The sequence below is a fragment of the Zalophus californianus genome, chromosome 9, assembly GCF_009762305.2.
Source record: "Zalophus californianus isolate mZalCal1 chromosome 9, mZalCal1.pri.v2, whole genome shotgun sequence".
Classification (NCBI taxonomy): domain Eukaryota; kingdom Metazoa; phylum Chordata; class Mammalia; order Carnivora; family Otariidae; genus Zalophus; species Zalophus californianus.
The window spans coordinates 91,475,155-91,492,260 of NC_045603.1; the positions used below are offsets into that span (position 1 = coordinate 91,475,155).

General features: G+C 40.5%; 1 protein-coding gene across 4 annotated transcripts in view; it reads left to right on the forward strand.

Annotated features, from left to right (window-relative positions):
• Positions 1 to 4,138: 4,138 nt before the first annotated feature.
• Positions 4,139 to 17,106, forward strand: part of GUCY2C (guanylate cyclase 2C) — a 72,072-nt gene continuing 59,104 nt past the window's right edge. The window contains exons 1-6 of one of the 4 annotated variants that reach the window (XM_027591716.1): positions 4,139 to 4,382; positions 4,473 to 4,637; positions 10,705 to 10,817; positions 12,522 to 12,586; positions 15,566 to 15,781; positions 16,853 to 16,974. In XM_027591716.1, coding sequence (XP_027447517.1) covers positions 4,541 to 4,637; positions 10,705 to 10,817; positions 12,522 to 12,586; positions 15,566 to 15,781; positions 16,853 to 16,974 — 613 coding nt within the window. In that variant the 5' untranslated portion in view covers positions 4,139 to 4,382; positions 4,473 to 4,540. Of the gene's footprint in view, positions 4,638 to 10,704; positions 10,818 to 12,521; positions 12,587 to 15,565; positions 15,782 to 16,852; positions 16,975 to 17,106 lie in introns of all 4 variants that reach the window. The other 3 variants (XM_027591714.1, XM_027591718.1, XM_027591717.1) reach the window with 3 other exon arrangements.

The following is a 17,106-nucleotide window of genomic DNA, read 5'->3' on the forward strand; positions in this document are numbered from 1 at the left end:
TTTTTTCCTTTCGTTTGGTAATATGGTATATCACATTGATTTGAATATATTGAACTATCCCTGCATCTCAGAGATAAATTTCACTTGATCATGGTGTATGATCCTTTCACTGTGCTATTGAATTCAGTTTGCTAGTATTTTATTGAGGATTTTTCATCTGTGTTCATCAGGAATGTTGGCCTGTAATTTTCTTTTCTGATCTCTTTATCTGGTTTTGGTATTAGGATGATGCTGACTTCGTAAAATGAGTTTGGAAGTGTTCCCTCTTTTTCTGTACTTGAAAGAGTTTAAGAAGGATTGGTATTCTCCTTTGAATACTTGGTGGAATTTATGCATGAAAACACCTGGTCCTGGACTTCTTTGTTGAGGTTTTCAATTACTGATTCAATCTCCTTATTTGTTATTTGTTTCAGGCTTTTCATTTTTTCTTCATTCAGTTTTGGTAGGTTGTATGTTTCTAGAAATTTATGCAACTCTTCTAGGTTACCCAGTTTATTAGTGTTTACAATTGCTTATAATTGTCCCTTCTGATCCTCTTTATTTCTGAGACATCCATTGTAATGTCCACTCTTTCACTTCTTATTTTATTTGAGTTTTCTTTTTCCCTTAGTTAAGGGTTTGTCTTTTCAAAAAACCAATTTTTGATAAAACAAAAAGTTTTATCTTTTCAAAAAACCAATTATTAGTTTTGTTGATTTTTTTTCTATTCCCTATTTAACTTATTTCTCCTCTAATCTTTATTACTTCTTTCTGTCTGCTAAATTTGGGTTTAGTTTTTTCTTCTAGTTTCTTGATGTATAAAATTAGATTGTTTATTTGAGATCTTGCTTAATGTAAATGTTTATTGTTATAAATTCCCCCCTTAACACTCCTTCTACTCCATCCCATAAGTTTTGGTATGGGTTTGCTTTTCTTTTTTATTTGTCTCAAGATACTCTTTAAATTCTCTTTTGATTTCCACTTTTACCCAAGAGTTGTTTAAGAGTGTGTTGCTCCATTTCCACAGATTCATGAATTTTCCTTTATTTATTTATTTATTTATTTTTAATTTTTTTGCCATTATTGACATCTAGTTTTATTCCACTATAGTCAGAAAAAATTCTTGGAATAGATTTAATCTTCTTGAAATTGTTAAGACTTGTTTTCTGATGTAACATTGATATATCCTAGAAAATGGACCTTGTGCACTTGAGAAACATATATATTCTTTGCTATTGGTTGGAAAGTTCTGTATATGTCTGTTAGATCTATGTGATCTGTAGTATTGTTCAAATCAGCTGTTTTTTCACTGATTTTTTTTGTCTTGGTATTCTACCCATTATTGTAAGTGGAATATTGAAGTCTTTTACTGTTATTATATTGTTGTCAATTTGTCAATTGTCAAATTTTTCCTTCAGATGTGTTGGTATTTGCTGTATATAGGTAAGTGCTCATGTGTTGAGTGCATATATGTTTATAATTGTCATATTTCCCTGTTGAATTGACCCTTTTATCATTATATAATGTCCTTCTTTGTGTAATTTGTTTGATGTAAGTATAGCCCCCTTCTTTTTCTTGGTTACCATTTGCATGGAATATCTTTTCCTATTTCTTCACTTTCAGCCTATCTGTGTCTTTAAATCTAAAGTGAATCTCTTGTACATAGCGTATTGATGAGTATTGGTGGGGTTTTTTGATCTGTTCAGCCAGCCACTCCATGCCTTTTGATTGGTGAGTTTAATGTATTTACATTTAAAGTAATTATTAAGAGAGGGAGACAAACCTTAAGAGACTCTTAACTATTAAGAATAAACTGAGGGTGGCTGGAGGGGAGGTGGCTGGGGGATGGGCCAAATGGGTGATGGTCATTAAGGAGGACACCTGTTGTGATGAGTACTGGGTGTTATATGTAAGCTAATCACTAAATTCTACTTCTTCAACCAATATTATACTATATATTAACTAACTAGAATTTAAATGAAAACCTGAAACAAACAAAATAAAGAAAGAAGGTAATTACTGATATGAGAGGATTTTTTATTGCCATTTTGTTCATTGTTTTCTGTTGTTTTGCTCCTGTTTTCTACCTCTCTTCCACTCTCTTTTCTTCTTTGCTATTTGATGATTTTTTGTAGTGATTTGCTTTGTTTATTTTTCTTTTTTTGTATTTATTAATTTTAATTGCATACAAAATCTTATACTTTTACTCTCTTATCCCTACATTTTGTGTTCTTGTCATCAGAGTGCTTCTTTTTATATCATGAACTCATTAAAAACAGGCAGCTCTGTCAGCCGAGGTCAGCATTGGTGAAGACTGCAAGCATCCTTGACACCAAAACTACAGCAGCAAGTTCTGCTAGCCTTCTCCTGCTCTCTTTCTATCCCCACAGAGGAAGTCCTGGCCAATGAGATCCCTCTTGGTGCTGGGGTGTGGGGTGTAGGCACCGAGGCACTGGGGAGGTTGGTGCAGTGGCTCCAGTCCAAGGAGGGTGTACCAGCAGCTCCTTCTCGAGGGAGACCCAACAGCATGTACCCCAGGCAGCTCTGTCAGCTGGAGTTAGTGTCAGCAAAGACTGTAGAGGTCCTCGGTGGCAAAAACTGCAGGTTTTCACACCAGTGGTAAGGGCTGCTGGGGTCCTCTTGCTCTCCTTTCCCTGCAGTGAGAGGTCATGGCCAAGGGGATCCCTCTTGGTATGGAGCAGTGCCAGACTGGAGGATGGAATGACACACATATAATGTTTATAGTTTTCTTATGCGACCATCTTGGTTTTTGTGTTCCACTGGGTTGCCACAGCTTCTTCATTCTACTCTGAAGATCTCCCAGAGCTATTTTCATCAGTGGGCAGTTGTTAATTTGTTTTCGTGGAGGGATGAAAGCTGGGGCTTCCTAGCCCTCCATCTGTTGACATCACTTGCTTTAAGTTTAAAACATAAATTTTGCCTTACATCAAGTCAGTGATGTAAACAATGACATTATTTGGTCAATCATACTACATCTCTGACTATATTTCCAAACCTCCATTTAGATCCAGGTCCCCTTCCCCAAACTCCAGGCTACTCCCACATTGGCACGGGTTCCTTAAAACCAGCATGTCCAAAAACAGAAGTCATGATCTTCTTCCTTAAACCTGCTCCTCTTCCAGAATCCTAGAGCTTAGTAAACAGCTTTCCCATCTACCCAACTGGACTTATCAGGGCCACTCTTGACTCCTTCCTCTTTCTAATGCCCCAAATCCAAAAAATATCAAGTCCCATCTATTTTACCTCTTAGATATCTCTTGAACCCATCCCCACTGCCACTGCCCTCATCCAGGCTTCCTTTACCTCTCATTTGGACCACAGAAACACTGTCCTAATTTGTTCCATGTCCCCACTCTCTCTAGGTCATTTTTTCCATGGCGGACTAAGAGGTCTTTACAAAATTCATCTGATCATGTTACTTTCTTGACCTTTAGTGTGAAGTTCCAAACACTTAATGGCTTATAGGAAACCCTGTGGCCTACCCCTGTCTACTCCACTGAGAGCCTTTATTGCCACTAGACTCCTAGCTCTCTCTACTCCAACCATGCTGTGTTTCTTTCAGTTCCTCAAACATCCATATCACTTCCCACTTCTGGGCCTTTATACACACTGTCCCGCTGCCTCCCATATGCTCCCTCTCTTTCCATTCAGTTAACTCCTGTTCATCCTTCAGGGTTTAGCTTAAAGGACACTTTCTCAGGGAAAGTTCCTTGACTTTCTAGAATAGATTGTTAATCTGCCATGTGCCCCACAGCACTCTGCACTTTTTTTCACAGCTGAGTTTATTCATAATTATTTATTTAATGTGTGTCTTCGCCACCAGAATGCATGTTCCATAAAGACATTAATATATCCACACCACCTATAGTTGTGTACCTTGCTAATGCCCAGAATCTAGTCAAGTCTCAATAAATAGTTGCTGACCAGGTGATTGAGACACAGTTCTTCCTAGTTAAGGATTCAGTTCCTGTGTGCAGTTATAACCTAAACGCCAATAGTCCATGATATTTGTGCTTTCCTTAAGTCCTTTGACCTTTATTTTTCATTTTACAAATCTTTTTATGTATGTACTCTACTTTTCTCTTCCCCTTTTTCCTCTTCCCAGTGATGTGTCACAGACTGATGTATTTTTATTGGGTGAGGCCCAGGTAATCTCGCTGTTTATAACTCTGGCCTTTCTGTGAGCAAACACACAAAATGAACTTTGGTTTATCTCCTATCATAATGTAGCTGCTAATTGCTGGTAGGCAGGCTGTATTCCATGGTCCACGTGACCAGTGGGGCATGACCAGAAAGGAGCGTGGGGAAGAGTGGACCAAAGGACCCAGCTAGCGGCTGCCCAGCTGGAGTTCCTGCCTCCGTAAAGGCACAGAGTAAAACAAGTGAGCACAGGGAGTATGGTTCTGAGGTAAGCAAGGTCACGAAGATGACACTATTGGGCTTAGCTTTGTGGTCGCTGCTCCTCTGTCCAGGGCTTACGTTCTGGACCTCCCAGATCAGTCAGAACTGCAACAATGGCAGCTACGAGATCAGCGTCCTGATGATGAACAATTCAGCCTTCCCAGAGTCCTTGGATAACTTGAAAGAAGCTGTGAATGAGGGAGTGGAAATAGTGAGACAGCGTCTGCTTAATGCTGGTAAGAATATAGTCACAGGGTCCACCGCCTCCCTGTTATCGCCTCTGGGGTTAAAGGATTGCTTAGCCAAGACCTTCCATTTGCCCGATCACCCACTCTCCTCTAAGGGCTTGTCTGACAACCCCTTTCTATTTCAAGGCAGTAGGTCCTCAAAGAGAAGGATTTAAGTCCTACCACAATGTGCTCCATCATAATTCACCCTGGCCCCAACCCAGGGAATGCCAGATGTTCACAGCAGTGAACTGCCCCAGACAAAACTAGATTGATGGCTCAGTTTCAAGGAGGCAGCATGTTCCTTTCTGCAGCTGCTCAGAGGCAGTATTTGGTCTGCGCCTGAGATTTTTCAGGGTTACCAATCAAGAAGATGAATTAGGAGAGTTAAATTCATACAGATGCTGACTTTTTTCTGGGATTTTTCATCTATCTGTTCACTTTTTACATCTCTGTTGGCTAATTTTTTCAAGATTTTATTTATTTATTTGTCAGAGAGAGAGAGAGAGAGAGGGAGAGCACAAGGCAGAGGGGGAGCGGCAGGCAGAGGGGGAAGCAGACTCGCCGCTGAGCAGGGAGCCCGATGCGGGGTTCGATCCCAGGACCCTGAGATCACGACCTGAGCTGAAGGCAGACGCTTAACTGACTGAGCCACCCAGGTGTCCCTCTGTTGGCTATTATTATAAGATATAATCAAATAAGTTTGCAACCAAATTCAGTGTTGCAGTTTTTTATTGAATCTATTAATTATTACAATAAACTTTATAACTTTAGATAAAATATATAAAGAGAAAAAAAATCACACCTGATCATTTTCAGCCACCTGGATATTTCCAGTGTCTGTTTACATGCCTCTCAGTTTCTTGTTTTTAAGAACATGGTTGGGATCACTATGGTGTAGAAACAATTTTCTATCCTTCTGATTTTACTTCACATTATTCTGCAATTGACTTTCCTATAGCTGCATAATCTTCATGTGAATCTTCACCTCACGTGAGTGGATATATACTATTCCTCGGAGTAGATGTCTTCCCAAGCCATCTAATTATTCCCTGCTGTATGATTTCCTATTGTTTTTAAATTTTCATGATTATTTTAAAATACTACAATAAGCATTTTCATATATACATATACATCTATTTATATGTATATATACACATACATATGTATAATGTTTTTTTTTCCATTCTTGAGACTAGATAGCCAAAAGTATAATTACTGAGTCAATGACTATATCATACATCTTAATGTTTGTTTATGGTTCTAAAGAGGGTATGTCTTAATTTTCTGTATTTAAAATTCTGTGGTAATCAGCTCTTTTCTAGTGCCTAAGCTGCATGGTTTCATCAGGCTCAAGCTCTCCTTGCCATGTGGCTAGCACAAGGTGTATGCTCTATGTTATTCGGGTACCTCTGCCAATGACTGTACATAGTGAATGGAAGGTATTTAGCCTCATGCTATACATTTCTGTTTCTAGATTAGATGTGTGTGTTCTAAGAAGTTGTCATAAATAAAATTTGAATAACCACTAAAAATACAATAAAATTCTATGGTAATAATAGCAAGAGCTATCATACATCACATTTGTGTAATAACTTTCTGCTGTGCAATATACATTTCTCTCAACCTTGCCTGAGACCAATTCAGATGTAAATAGATGGATCTGATCTAGAACTATAATGGAACTATAAGGTCATTTCATAAAATCCCTTTATTTACCAAGACTGTGGCATCATGGAAAGAACATTTGATTTTGAAATCTAAGGATGTGGATTGGAGTCACTGTCCCACGGCTTTCTCTCTTTGTGACCCTGGGTGAGCAATTTCCCTTAGTTTCTCTGAGTCTTGGTTTCCTTGTTTATTGAGTACCTGTCATGTCTTAGGTAAGATATATATTCTCTTGAGTCATCACAGCTCTGTAAGATTGGCATTATTGACACAGTTTCACAGTGGAGGTTTAATAACTTTGCTGAAGTCATACAGGTTGCCTATTTGGAAATGAGATTCCAACTCATAACTGTTTGGTTCCAAAGAGCGCATCGTATTGCCACTGTAAGATCTTTACCCACCATGAACTAACTTTCTCATTAAAATAAGGCAGTGGAACACTGTGTTTAGAAGCAGAGATTTGGAATCAGATCTTGGTTCATATTCCAGCTTTTTATCCAACCATTTATCACCAGTGACCTGGAACAAATTAAGTTTTCTGAGCCTCAATCCCCTTACCTTATAAAATCACAATAAAGAGTAGTTACCTCGTGTGGATATGGTATGAATCAAATGAGGAAATTCATATGAAGTACCTCATACACAGACTGAAACATAGTGAGAACTCGAAGACTGGTTGTTTCATTGTTGTCACTGTTGTGTTTTTGTTGAGGATGTTGTGTTATTGCTGTGGTGCTGTTACTTGAACAAGTTACCAGGTTATAAAATAAACAGGGGAGCATAGTGGTAAGATCTGATCTCTGGACTCATATAACCTGAATTTGAATTCCTGATCCATCTGTCACTAGTAATTATAAACGCTTTATTGGGTTGTTTCTTCTAAGTTCCACTTATCTCATTTACAAAATAGAATTAGGCATGGTGAGGTGGTTGAGCAGATTAAATGAGTGGAGAATTTTGTGGGGGGTGAAAGAATAAAGAATGATGCCCAGATTTTTGCATGTGGTGATGCATTTTGTTAGATGGGTGTTCGTGCATAGGAAACTCAAGAAGTGCAGGTTGTGATGGAAAGAAAGGTTCATGTTCTAAACATAGCGAGCATTATTATTTGGGGGAAATTCTAAGACAATATACTTGAGGACTAAATTGAAGAATATTAAGAGTCCAAATGTGGCTGATGTCCAAATGGAAGAAAATGATATTTTTTCCTAGTACTTAGGAAACCTCTGTCGGTTTTGAAGACTAGGTAGGATTTGGTGGAAAGCATGAAAAAAGAGATTCCTTCAACCTAAGGACATCAGTTTCTCAAGGATGTATGTTCCATGGCTCAGCATGGAACATACATACCCTCCAATGATCTCCAAATGATCTCATGTGCTGGGGGGGGGGTCCCTTTCCTAGATTCCAGCACCTATGTTCCAATCCACTTTGGTCCAACCCCATCCTCAAAGCCCTAGGTAGGAGAGAAAGGACTCTGAGATTACTCTATATTCTATAGCATTCCACGCATCTTCCCAGGACTGAGGTATCCTGGTGAGGTAGAGGTGCAGGCAGAATAAAGATGAGAAACTGCACTTGGGGGAACTGTTTATTTTAAAAGTTAAGCTTTGATTTGAAGTCATTACATGGTCTGAAAATTTTTCAGTATTTTCTTGAGAAATCACTTGGGATTTGGGAAGATAAAAGGGAACAGATCATCATCTTTCTCTTCCCAATTAAAAAACAAAAGCAAAAACAGTTCACATAACCATAAAATGTTGAGAGGCAGCAGCATACTACGTATGTTCTACAAAAGTGGCTCTCAAACTTTTTTGTCTCAAGACCTCTTTACTCTTAAAAATATTTGCAGGCTCTGTAGAGTTCTGCTTATATAGTTATATTTACCGACGTTTACATTTATATTTATAGTAAATTTATAATAAATATATTTTACATTTTACATTTACATTTATAGTAAATATATTTACTATATTGGAAATTAAGACTGAGAAATTTTTTAAATATTTGCTTATTGATTCATTTAAAATAATTACAAACACTTTGTTCACATAAATAAAATTTCTTATTAAAGAAAACCTATATTTCTCAAGCCAAAAAATAAAAATAGGTGGGGAAAATGGTATCCATTTATATTTTTGTACATCTTCAATGTCAGGCTTCATAGAAAATGGCTGGATTCTCATATCTCCTTCTGCATTTAATCTGTTGCGATAATACAATTAATATTATGTAGCCTCTCAAAACTCTACTATATGCTCATGAGAGGAGAGTGGAAAAAACAATGTCTTAATATACTTAGGATAGCTTTGACCTCCTAGCCCTCCTGAAAGAGTCTCGATGTACCTCTGGAGTCCATGGCCCACACTTTGCGAACTGCTGTTCTACAGCGTATCAGATTCTAGAATCAGACGGTCCTAGGTTCAAAACCCCAGCTGTGTAACCCTAAGCAAGTTAATCTACCTCTCTAGACCTCCATTTTCCCACTTTTAAATTAGGAAGATGAACTATTAATTAACCTCATAGGATTCAGGGGAGACTTAAGGTTTGAAATAATGCATGCGAAAATCCAGAGCCCAATGCTAGGCATATAGTAACAGAGACCATCCAATTCTGTTCTAGCTATAAATGGATGAGGACCTGGGGCCCCAAAGATGAAGTCACTTGCCTGAGGTCACACTCAATAGACGTTGGCTCCCCTTCTTCTAGCTCCTGTGCAGGATTTATACTTGGGTTTTGCTGTGCCCATCTGCCACGGGCTGCCTGGACCATTGGATTTTTAAGTGGGTCATCTTCAGTGCCCCTCATGGTGGCAGGAGGGAGCAGAGCCCTCATATGAGGCGAGGAGGAAGAGCTATCCTAGACATTAACGGCTGGGGGTGTGGCCATCTTCCCAAAGCCCTGTTTTCATAATGTGACTGTGTCCTGGTCTCCACTCCACTCCCTGACTCCTCTTGCTGCCTTCTAAGACCCATCTCCAGCACTATTTTCCACTGGTTCCCATCTGCACTCTCTTTTTCTTCTGAGCCCCCCCATAGCCTCACTCATACTATCCTCCTGGCTTTATATACCCTACATTCACCCTATTGCTATGAGAATTAAATAACAAAAGGGGAGTATAGAGCGTTTGGTATTAGGGCTGGCACATGACTACATTCAGTGTTAATTGCTGTTAAATCCATCACCGGCCCCACCTCTTCTACTAATTTTCTCTGACTGGTCTTATTGCATTGACCTCTCCCATTTGACTAGACCTACTGCCAACTCTTATTTAGATCTCTTACTGAACAAAGTATCAGAATAAGTGTTCTTGAATCAACCCTCCCTCCCCCAAAAAAGGCAAGGGGTAAAATGCTCCCTAGTCAATAGACACATCTCTGAGGTGACTATAGAAATACAGAGACTGTTTTATTCTCTGTCTTGAAAAACATTCTTATTTGGACGTTCAGAAGAACAACAACTTCTGTTGTTGATGTGCTTTACTTTTTTAAAGGTATTAAAATTATTACATTTGACAATTACGGTTTTAATCCCATTTTATCTATGAAGGCACCAAGTTAGAGAAATTCAAATGGCTTGTGCAAGAACCCACAGAAAGTCACTCATCCTGCAACCAGCAGTGTGACTAGCAGTTGAGTTTCCAGACTTCCTGTGTAAGGGCTTGGCCAAATGAAGGATGCCTCTGCTTAGGAATCAAACATCTGTCCTGAATATTTTTTATTGGAAGGAAACAAAATGGAAGAGAAAGAGCTTGGTCAAATGGTTGTGCTGTCTTTTTATTCCCTTCCAAGAAATAGTATCTAGCAATACCCAGGGATGTCATCCTCAATGCTCTTGCCCTTATCTGATCCATTATCCAAAGACCCTAGACCCTGATGGACACAGTTCACTTTGGCTCTGGGGGCCAACCACAGAGGTACCAGTGTGCACATTGGCAGCAAACAGAATCAGCACCTCGGGAATGTGAAAGAACAGATATCATACTGTCTCTATGTTTGCTTTCCTAAAACTCTCCAGACAGTAGAAGAAACTTGCTGGGACTACAAGCGTGAAAGAGGAAGGCCATGGACAGAATGCAAATGTCGTAAACCTGGATTGTGGGATGGTTGCCCAAATATATATACTTACTAAAAAGCATTGAATTGTACACTTAAAATGGGTGATATTTATGGAGGGTAAATTATACCTCAATAAAGCTGTTGAGAGAGACAAGTAGACAGAAACAAGAGACAGAGACAGAGAGAAGAAAGAAGTGATGGGGAGTAATATAAGAACTCAGAACTCAAATATTCGTAGGCCTGAAGATGAATATCCATTTTTTTCCCAGGATCAACTGGCAAAAAGTAAACCTCATGGCTACACACTACTGAAAAATAACACATTTTCTCTTTCCCCTCATTTCTGGAAACAGGCATAAATGTGACTGTGAATGCTTCCTTTATCTATTCGGATAGTGTGATTTATAAGTCAAATGACTGCCGGAGTAGCACCTGTGAAGGCCTCGACCTACTCAGGACAATTTCAGTAAGTAAAGGCTTTTGTATGTAGAGCTCACACTTCTTAGCACAGCAAGATCACAGTGTGAAACTTGAGGACCTGTCCATGACCATCTCGTATGTCACCTGTAGTCACATAGCTGAGTGTTTTGCAGAGAGGGTAATCTGACTTCAGCCCCATATATTTCCCAAGTGATGAGGGCCTTCTGGGAATCCAGGAAAGTGAGCAGAACCCTCTATGTTCTATTTGTACACTTTCAATGTTATGGAGGGGAATTCTTTTGTGTTAAATTGTCTTCAAAACTTTTTTTAAAAATATTTTTATTTTTTATTATTTTTAAAAGATTTATTTATTTTATTATTTTTTTTATTATGTTATGTTAGTCACCATACAGCACGTCATTAGTTTTTGATGTAGCGTCCCATGACTTCAAAACTTTTTCTTCAAAACTTTTAAAAATTTAAATGTTGGCATTAACTGGTTTTCTTTTGTGTCCCTCAGGAAGTACCTGAGGTATTCTAAAGCCCTACACCAGAGGTCTCTGTTTCAAGTCGTCACCCTATATGGGGCCACAGGTTAATGGCTTCAGGGCTGAATCTGAAACCTAACTTTTAAAGTAGTAACTGTAATGTTAAAGGATAGAAATGGGAAGGGAGAGCTTCTTGCCTACTCCCTCCTCCCAACTCCCAACCCCAGTCAGGGCTTCCTGGAGTGAAAGAATGTTCCAAGCTCTCTAGAGGCAGGTGGATGTGCAAGAAGCCTTTTTACCACAGAAATCCAAGAAAAGGCTCTCCCAGAAGCAGAATTCTAGGTGTAGAACCACAACTTGAAAGCCTTAATCAATAACATCACCCGGACCAGACAGGTTGGCTCATGTCAGGAAGAGTGACTGATTACTGCAGTCATTCTCAGTCTTGGGAGGGCCAAGAGTGAGTAAGGGGAGTTTAACAGACTCTACTTTATGATGCCAGGAGTGTGTACTTCGTCCCTCCACCTCTACAGACAGAGGTATACCCTGGTTTTCTAAAGCCAGAGATGGGATGTTCCTAATCACGTTCTTTTTGAGAAACAGTATGAGACACCATCTATAATCACCTGGCTGGTCACATTGCACTTTGTTCTCTTTAGCCCTGTTTTGTAGCTCTCCTTAAAACTGCAACTCGCCCTCTTCCCCCAAAGCACCTCCAAGTCTAGTCTCCCCACAGTTTGGCCCACAGGTATTGCTCACATTACAGTCTGTCAGTCCTTCTTCCCCCACTCTTCATCCTCTTTTTGACAAAGAATCCAAGTTCACCTTCAGCAGAATCTCCTTCTCTCCGCCCGCAGCATCGTCACTTTCTCGGACTTCTTTACCCCTTAGTGCCCCTTGCCCAGCCCAAGGAACATGTTTTGCTCCTTTCTTGAGAGGCCCACCTTCAAACTTTCTGGGGCCCTTTTCCCTTGCCACTTCTTTCCTGTCCATTTATTCATTGTTTTCATTTTTTTTTTTAATTTTTTAAAGCTTCTATTTATTTGAGAGAGAGAGTGAGTGAGAGAGAGAAGGAGTAGGGGGAGAGGGAGAAGCAGGCCCCCCACTGAGCAGGGAGCTCGATATGGGACTTGATCCCAGGACCCTGGGATCATGACCTGAGCCGAAGGCAGACACTTAACCGACTGAGCCACCCAGGCGCCCCCATTGTTTTCATTTTAGGGATTCATATTTCTTTCTTTCTTTCTTTCTTTTTCCTACAGAACAAGAAACAAATGGGCTGTGTCCTCATGGGGCCCTCGTGTACATACTCCACCTTCCAGATGTAGTAAGTAATTTGGTTTGTTGTTGCTTTAATGCCACCGTAAGTTGAAGTCAGGGCATGATACCACTATTTAAATGATTTATCAAATAGCAGTCTAGTCAAGGTAACCCAGCCAGAGGTGTTGGGGCCCTCGTATTTTGCTACTTCTCCATAAGTGTCATTCTCTTATCCAGGTAGCTCGACCTTTGCTTACTGTGGGGTGAATGACCATAGCTGTTCAGGGGTTACTAACATCTGAGCCTGAGAGGCAACACGGAATAGGTAAAAAGTTAGAGTCCTGGCAGGAGACAGAGAAGACAATGAACTTGGGTAATCTGAGGAGTTTAATAAAGGAAATCTTCACTAAAGTATGAGCCGAGTATATGGAAACACACAGGAAAGGTACAGCACTCAGGGGATAAGCAGGGCTCTGTTCTATTCCTTAGGTCCGAGGAATAAGCAAAGTAGCAAGGTACTTACTTCACAGCATTGAGGATTATATAATTAACACATGAAAGTACCTTGCCCAGTGCCCTTACCAGCTTAGGAAAAAAAAAACGCTTCCAATATATTCCACAATAAAAATATTTCTCTGCCTTAGGGAAAATCACCCTCATCCCTTCCATCATTTCACTCAGTGTAATTCTCATCACCGCAAAACATTTTGTTCTGCCAGATCACACCTTCCCCAAATCAAAATCCCTCTTCCATGCCTTTCATTCATCTGCTCAGTCTTCCCCTGAATCAAGGATCACCTTTGACTACACAGAGAAAACTACACTGCTCTTGCAATAGATTTTGGAAAAGGTAAAATTAAATTTCTGAAATTTCTGTTGCAAAGGCTGCTTCTGACACCTCCTCCCAGCTATACAAACACACTCAGGTGTGCAGACCCACTAGGTGCCACAGACACACCACAGAAGCACTTTCTCAGCTCACCTTCTAAACCAAAATACGGGCAAATTCAGACTCTTACTCTTCCTTGCACTCATTCCCAATTGTTGTCTTATTTGTCCACTTATTGATTTGCTGTAGAATCGGAAGGTGCTCGGAAGGAAAGGAGGAGCGGGAAAATTGATTCACTATTTGTGAGGACCTTCCATGTGCAGAGAAGCATTTTGGTTTTGTCGGAGTAGAGAGCATTAAGGAAAACACAGCCCTTACCCAGTGAAATAGAGAAGGTAACAAGAGCCCTGGGGACCAGTACAAGACAGAGTACGACACACTCCGTTGAAGAAACATAAGCTGCTGTGGGGTGCACAGAAGGAAAGGGCCCCCGCTGGTTGGGAGAGTAAAGCTCAAGAGGGGAAAAAGGACTTCATGCAGGAGATAGTATATGAGTTGAGTGTTGAAGAACAGGTGAAATGTTGATGGGTAGAGATGAGGGCTTAAGCATCCCAGCAGGCAGAGGGAGAGGCATGTATAAAAGCAAAGAAGCAGGGGTGCCTGGGTGGTTCAGTCGTTAAACATCTGCCTTCGGCTCAGGTCATGATCCCAGGGTCCTGGGATCGAGCCCCACATCCGGCTCCCTGCTCCACGGGAGGCCTGCTTCTCCCTCTCCCACTCCCCCTGCTTGTGTTCCGTCTCTCGCTGTGTCTCTCTCTGTCGAATAAATAAATAAAATCTTTATAAAAAAAAAAAAACAAAGAAGCAGAGAAGCGTAGGAATTTTGTGAAAGTCTGTATTAGCTGGAGTGCAGGAGATGAGCAGGGGAATAAGAGAGAGAAAACTGGAAACATGAAGTAGGGCTGTATTTGGGAGGTCATGAGTTCAGGTGAGGGAAGTGTATTTAATTAGATTTGTATCAGAAGCAATTAAGATGATGCAGAGAAGTGGCTCAACTTTGGGAAGAACAAGTGTCAACACTGTACAGGAAGGACTGGAGCCCACAGGAGACACAGATGGGGAACGTCATCAGGAGAGGAGGAGAGCTGAACTAGCATGCAAGCGGTCAACGTGGAAAAGAAGGATAGCCTTTAAAGATATCTAAGGGTAGAATCAATAGCATTTGATAACTGGATGTTGGAGTGAGGGATGGAAAGCAGACAGAAAACACTAAAAGAAATAGGGAAATAAGGATAAGGAACAGTTTTGAGAAATACATTGGATACATTTGACCATGCACATGGGGAGTCAGAGATGCAAGCAGGACACTTAGTGAAACCCTTCAGTGCAGGGCTCAAGATGGAAAAGGGGGTACTGCTTTGCTTCTTTTATCAAGTGCACATTGAGGGCCTACCTATGACCCCAAAGGACTGGAGATATGGAGGTGAACAAGCCAGCCATGATCCCTGCCTTCATGGAGCTGGCAGTCTAGTGGAGGAGACAGATATTAAACACATACCCACTTCAGGTATCAGTGAAAAGTTCTCACGGATAAAGAGATATTTAATCCAGAACCCGATGGATGAGTAAGAGCTGGCCCGGCAAAAAGGCAAGGGGAACAGCATTTCTGGCATATGTCAAGGCCCCGATGGAGAATAAAATTGATATGTTTAAGGAACCGCAAGAAGATCCGTGTGCTAAACGGGGGAGGAAAATTGTAAAATCGTCAGGTGATGTGTATCTGAAAGTAGTCCATAGAAGAGCCAGAAGTAAGGCAGTGCACTGAGGGAAAAGTATGGAGGACATCTTTGGGGCTTTACAACATCTGTGGTAGTTGTGGTGGCCATCCTCTGTTTCCTTAGCCCTACGCCCCAGAAGCATATGTCCCAGCCTAGATGCTATGACAACTCATTTTAGAATAAATCGAAGTAACCAAGCCACCACGTATGCATAAAAATACACAGAGTATCTTAAAACATAACATATGCTCGATAAATATTGTTTTAAGATTTACCTGTGTGGAAGGGACACCTATTTAAGGTAGAAACCTGCTTGAACGACCCTATTTCATTCTTACCATTTATTACCAACCACAGGCTGAAACAGGTTAAAGAGGAATCATATTTGTGCTACTTAAATTAATCCTGACATTGGTTTCTTTCTCACCTCTTGGCATAGCCTTGACATAGACTTGAACTATCCCATGATTTCAGCTGGGAGTTTTGGATTGTCATGTGACTACAAAGAGACTTTAACCAGGCTAATGTCTCCAGCTAGGAAGCTGATGTACTTCTTGGTTAACTTTTGGAAGGTCAATAACTTGCCATTCAAAGACTTTTCCTGGAACACTGCATATGTTTTCAAGAATGGCACCGAGACTGAAGACTGTTTCTGGTAAGCAGGAGGCACTTGCCATAGAGAGAAGCCACAGAATCCTGGCAGGTTATAATCAGACGCACCTTCCATCTATAAAAGCACTGGGAGTGGACACCAGCCCGCTTTCTCACACACATGAAAGCGAAGGGGCCAAAGAAAACATAGTATAAATGTAATCAGCATGTGTGATATTTGCCACACTCTGGTTTTCAAAATACTTTCACATTACTTTTATTGATTCCTTACAGTAAATCCTCTAAAGAAAAGAGAACAAGTACTATGATCTCCATTTTGCAGATAAGGACAATGAAAACCAGTGGTTACTGCTTTCACATGATTGTGCAAGATACAATACCAGAGAATATGCATTCTGCCAACACCTACCACTAGTTAGAAATAATTTTTCTCTCTCAGTTTTTCAGAGGACTAAGCGGGGTGGGAGGAGAACGGGACATTGGGCACCATGGCTAAAATAAAATTACAAGGTTCACACAACTCCAGAAGAGGTAGCAGAGAGAATCTTCTGGTTGGGTTACCACCTGCACCACCAGGATGCTGCTTAGTTCTGCAGTGTCTCTCCACCCAAGTATGCAAAAGACTCAGGGTACCACTGGAACACACATCTAGGGAATGGCAAGAATCAACCCTACGGTGTTGTCCTAGAAACTTTGGGGTGAACTTAGAACCCACAGAAGTCCATTTCACTGGGAGGAGGAAAGATTCCTATCAGCTCCGAATTTTTGTACTATAGACTAAAAGGTTTCAACTTATCTGTGATAATTGGGTTTATAGAGCAGAGCGGCCTTCCTCCTGCATATAGCAGGAAGCCATTATAAGGGACCTGCCAAATGTCTACGATTTGTATAGATACATGAAGATTTCCTAAAACTTCTCCTATACCTTTACTAAACGAGATGTCCACAATCCAGACCACTGATATTATCGTGTGTATCATCTGTTGTGTTGATAGTGGAAATGCATTTTAGATGAACAAGTTCCAGGAGGGATCTGTAAACAAGGAGCAAACAACATGGAAGGCCATGAGGAAACTAGGCTGGTTTCTTAGAGTTTCTCTTTTATCTGCTCTAGGTACCTCAATGCTCTGGAGGCTGGAGTGTCCTATTTTTCTCAGGAACTTAGCTTCAAGGAAATGTTGAGGGGAAATGACCAGTTTCAGGATATCTTAATGAACCAGAAAAGGAAAAGCAATGGTAAGGAGACATGGAGATAATTTTTTGCCAACTTCTTCCTCACAACTACCACTTTTTTATGAGTTGTTTTGACAGATCTACCACCACAGAGCTGTCATCATTGCCTCCATATATTTTGTTCACTTGAGGAGA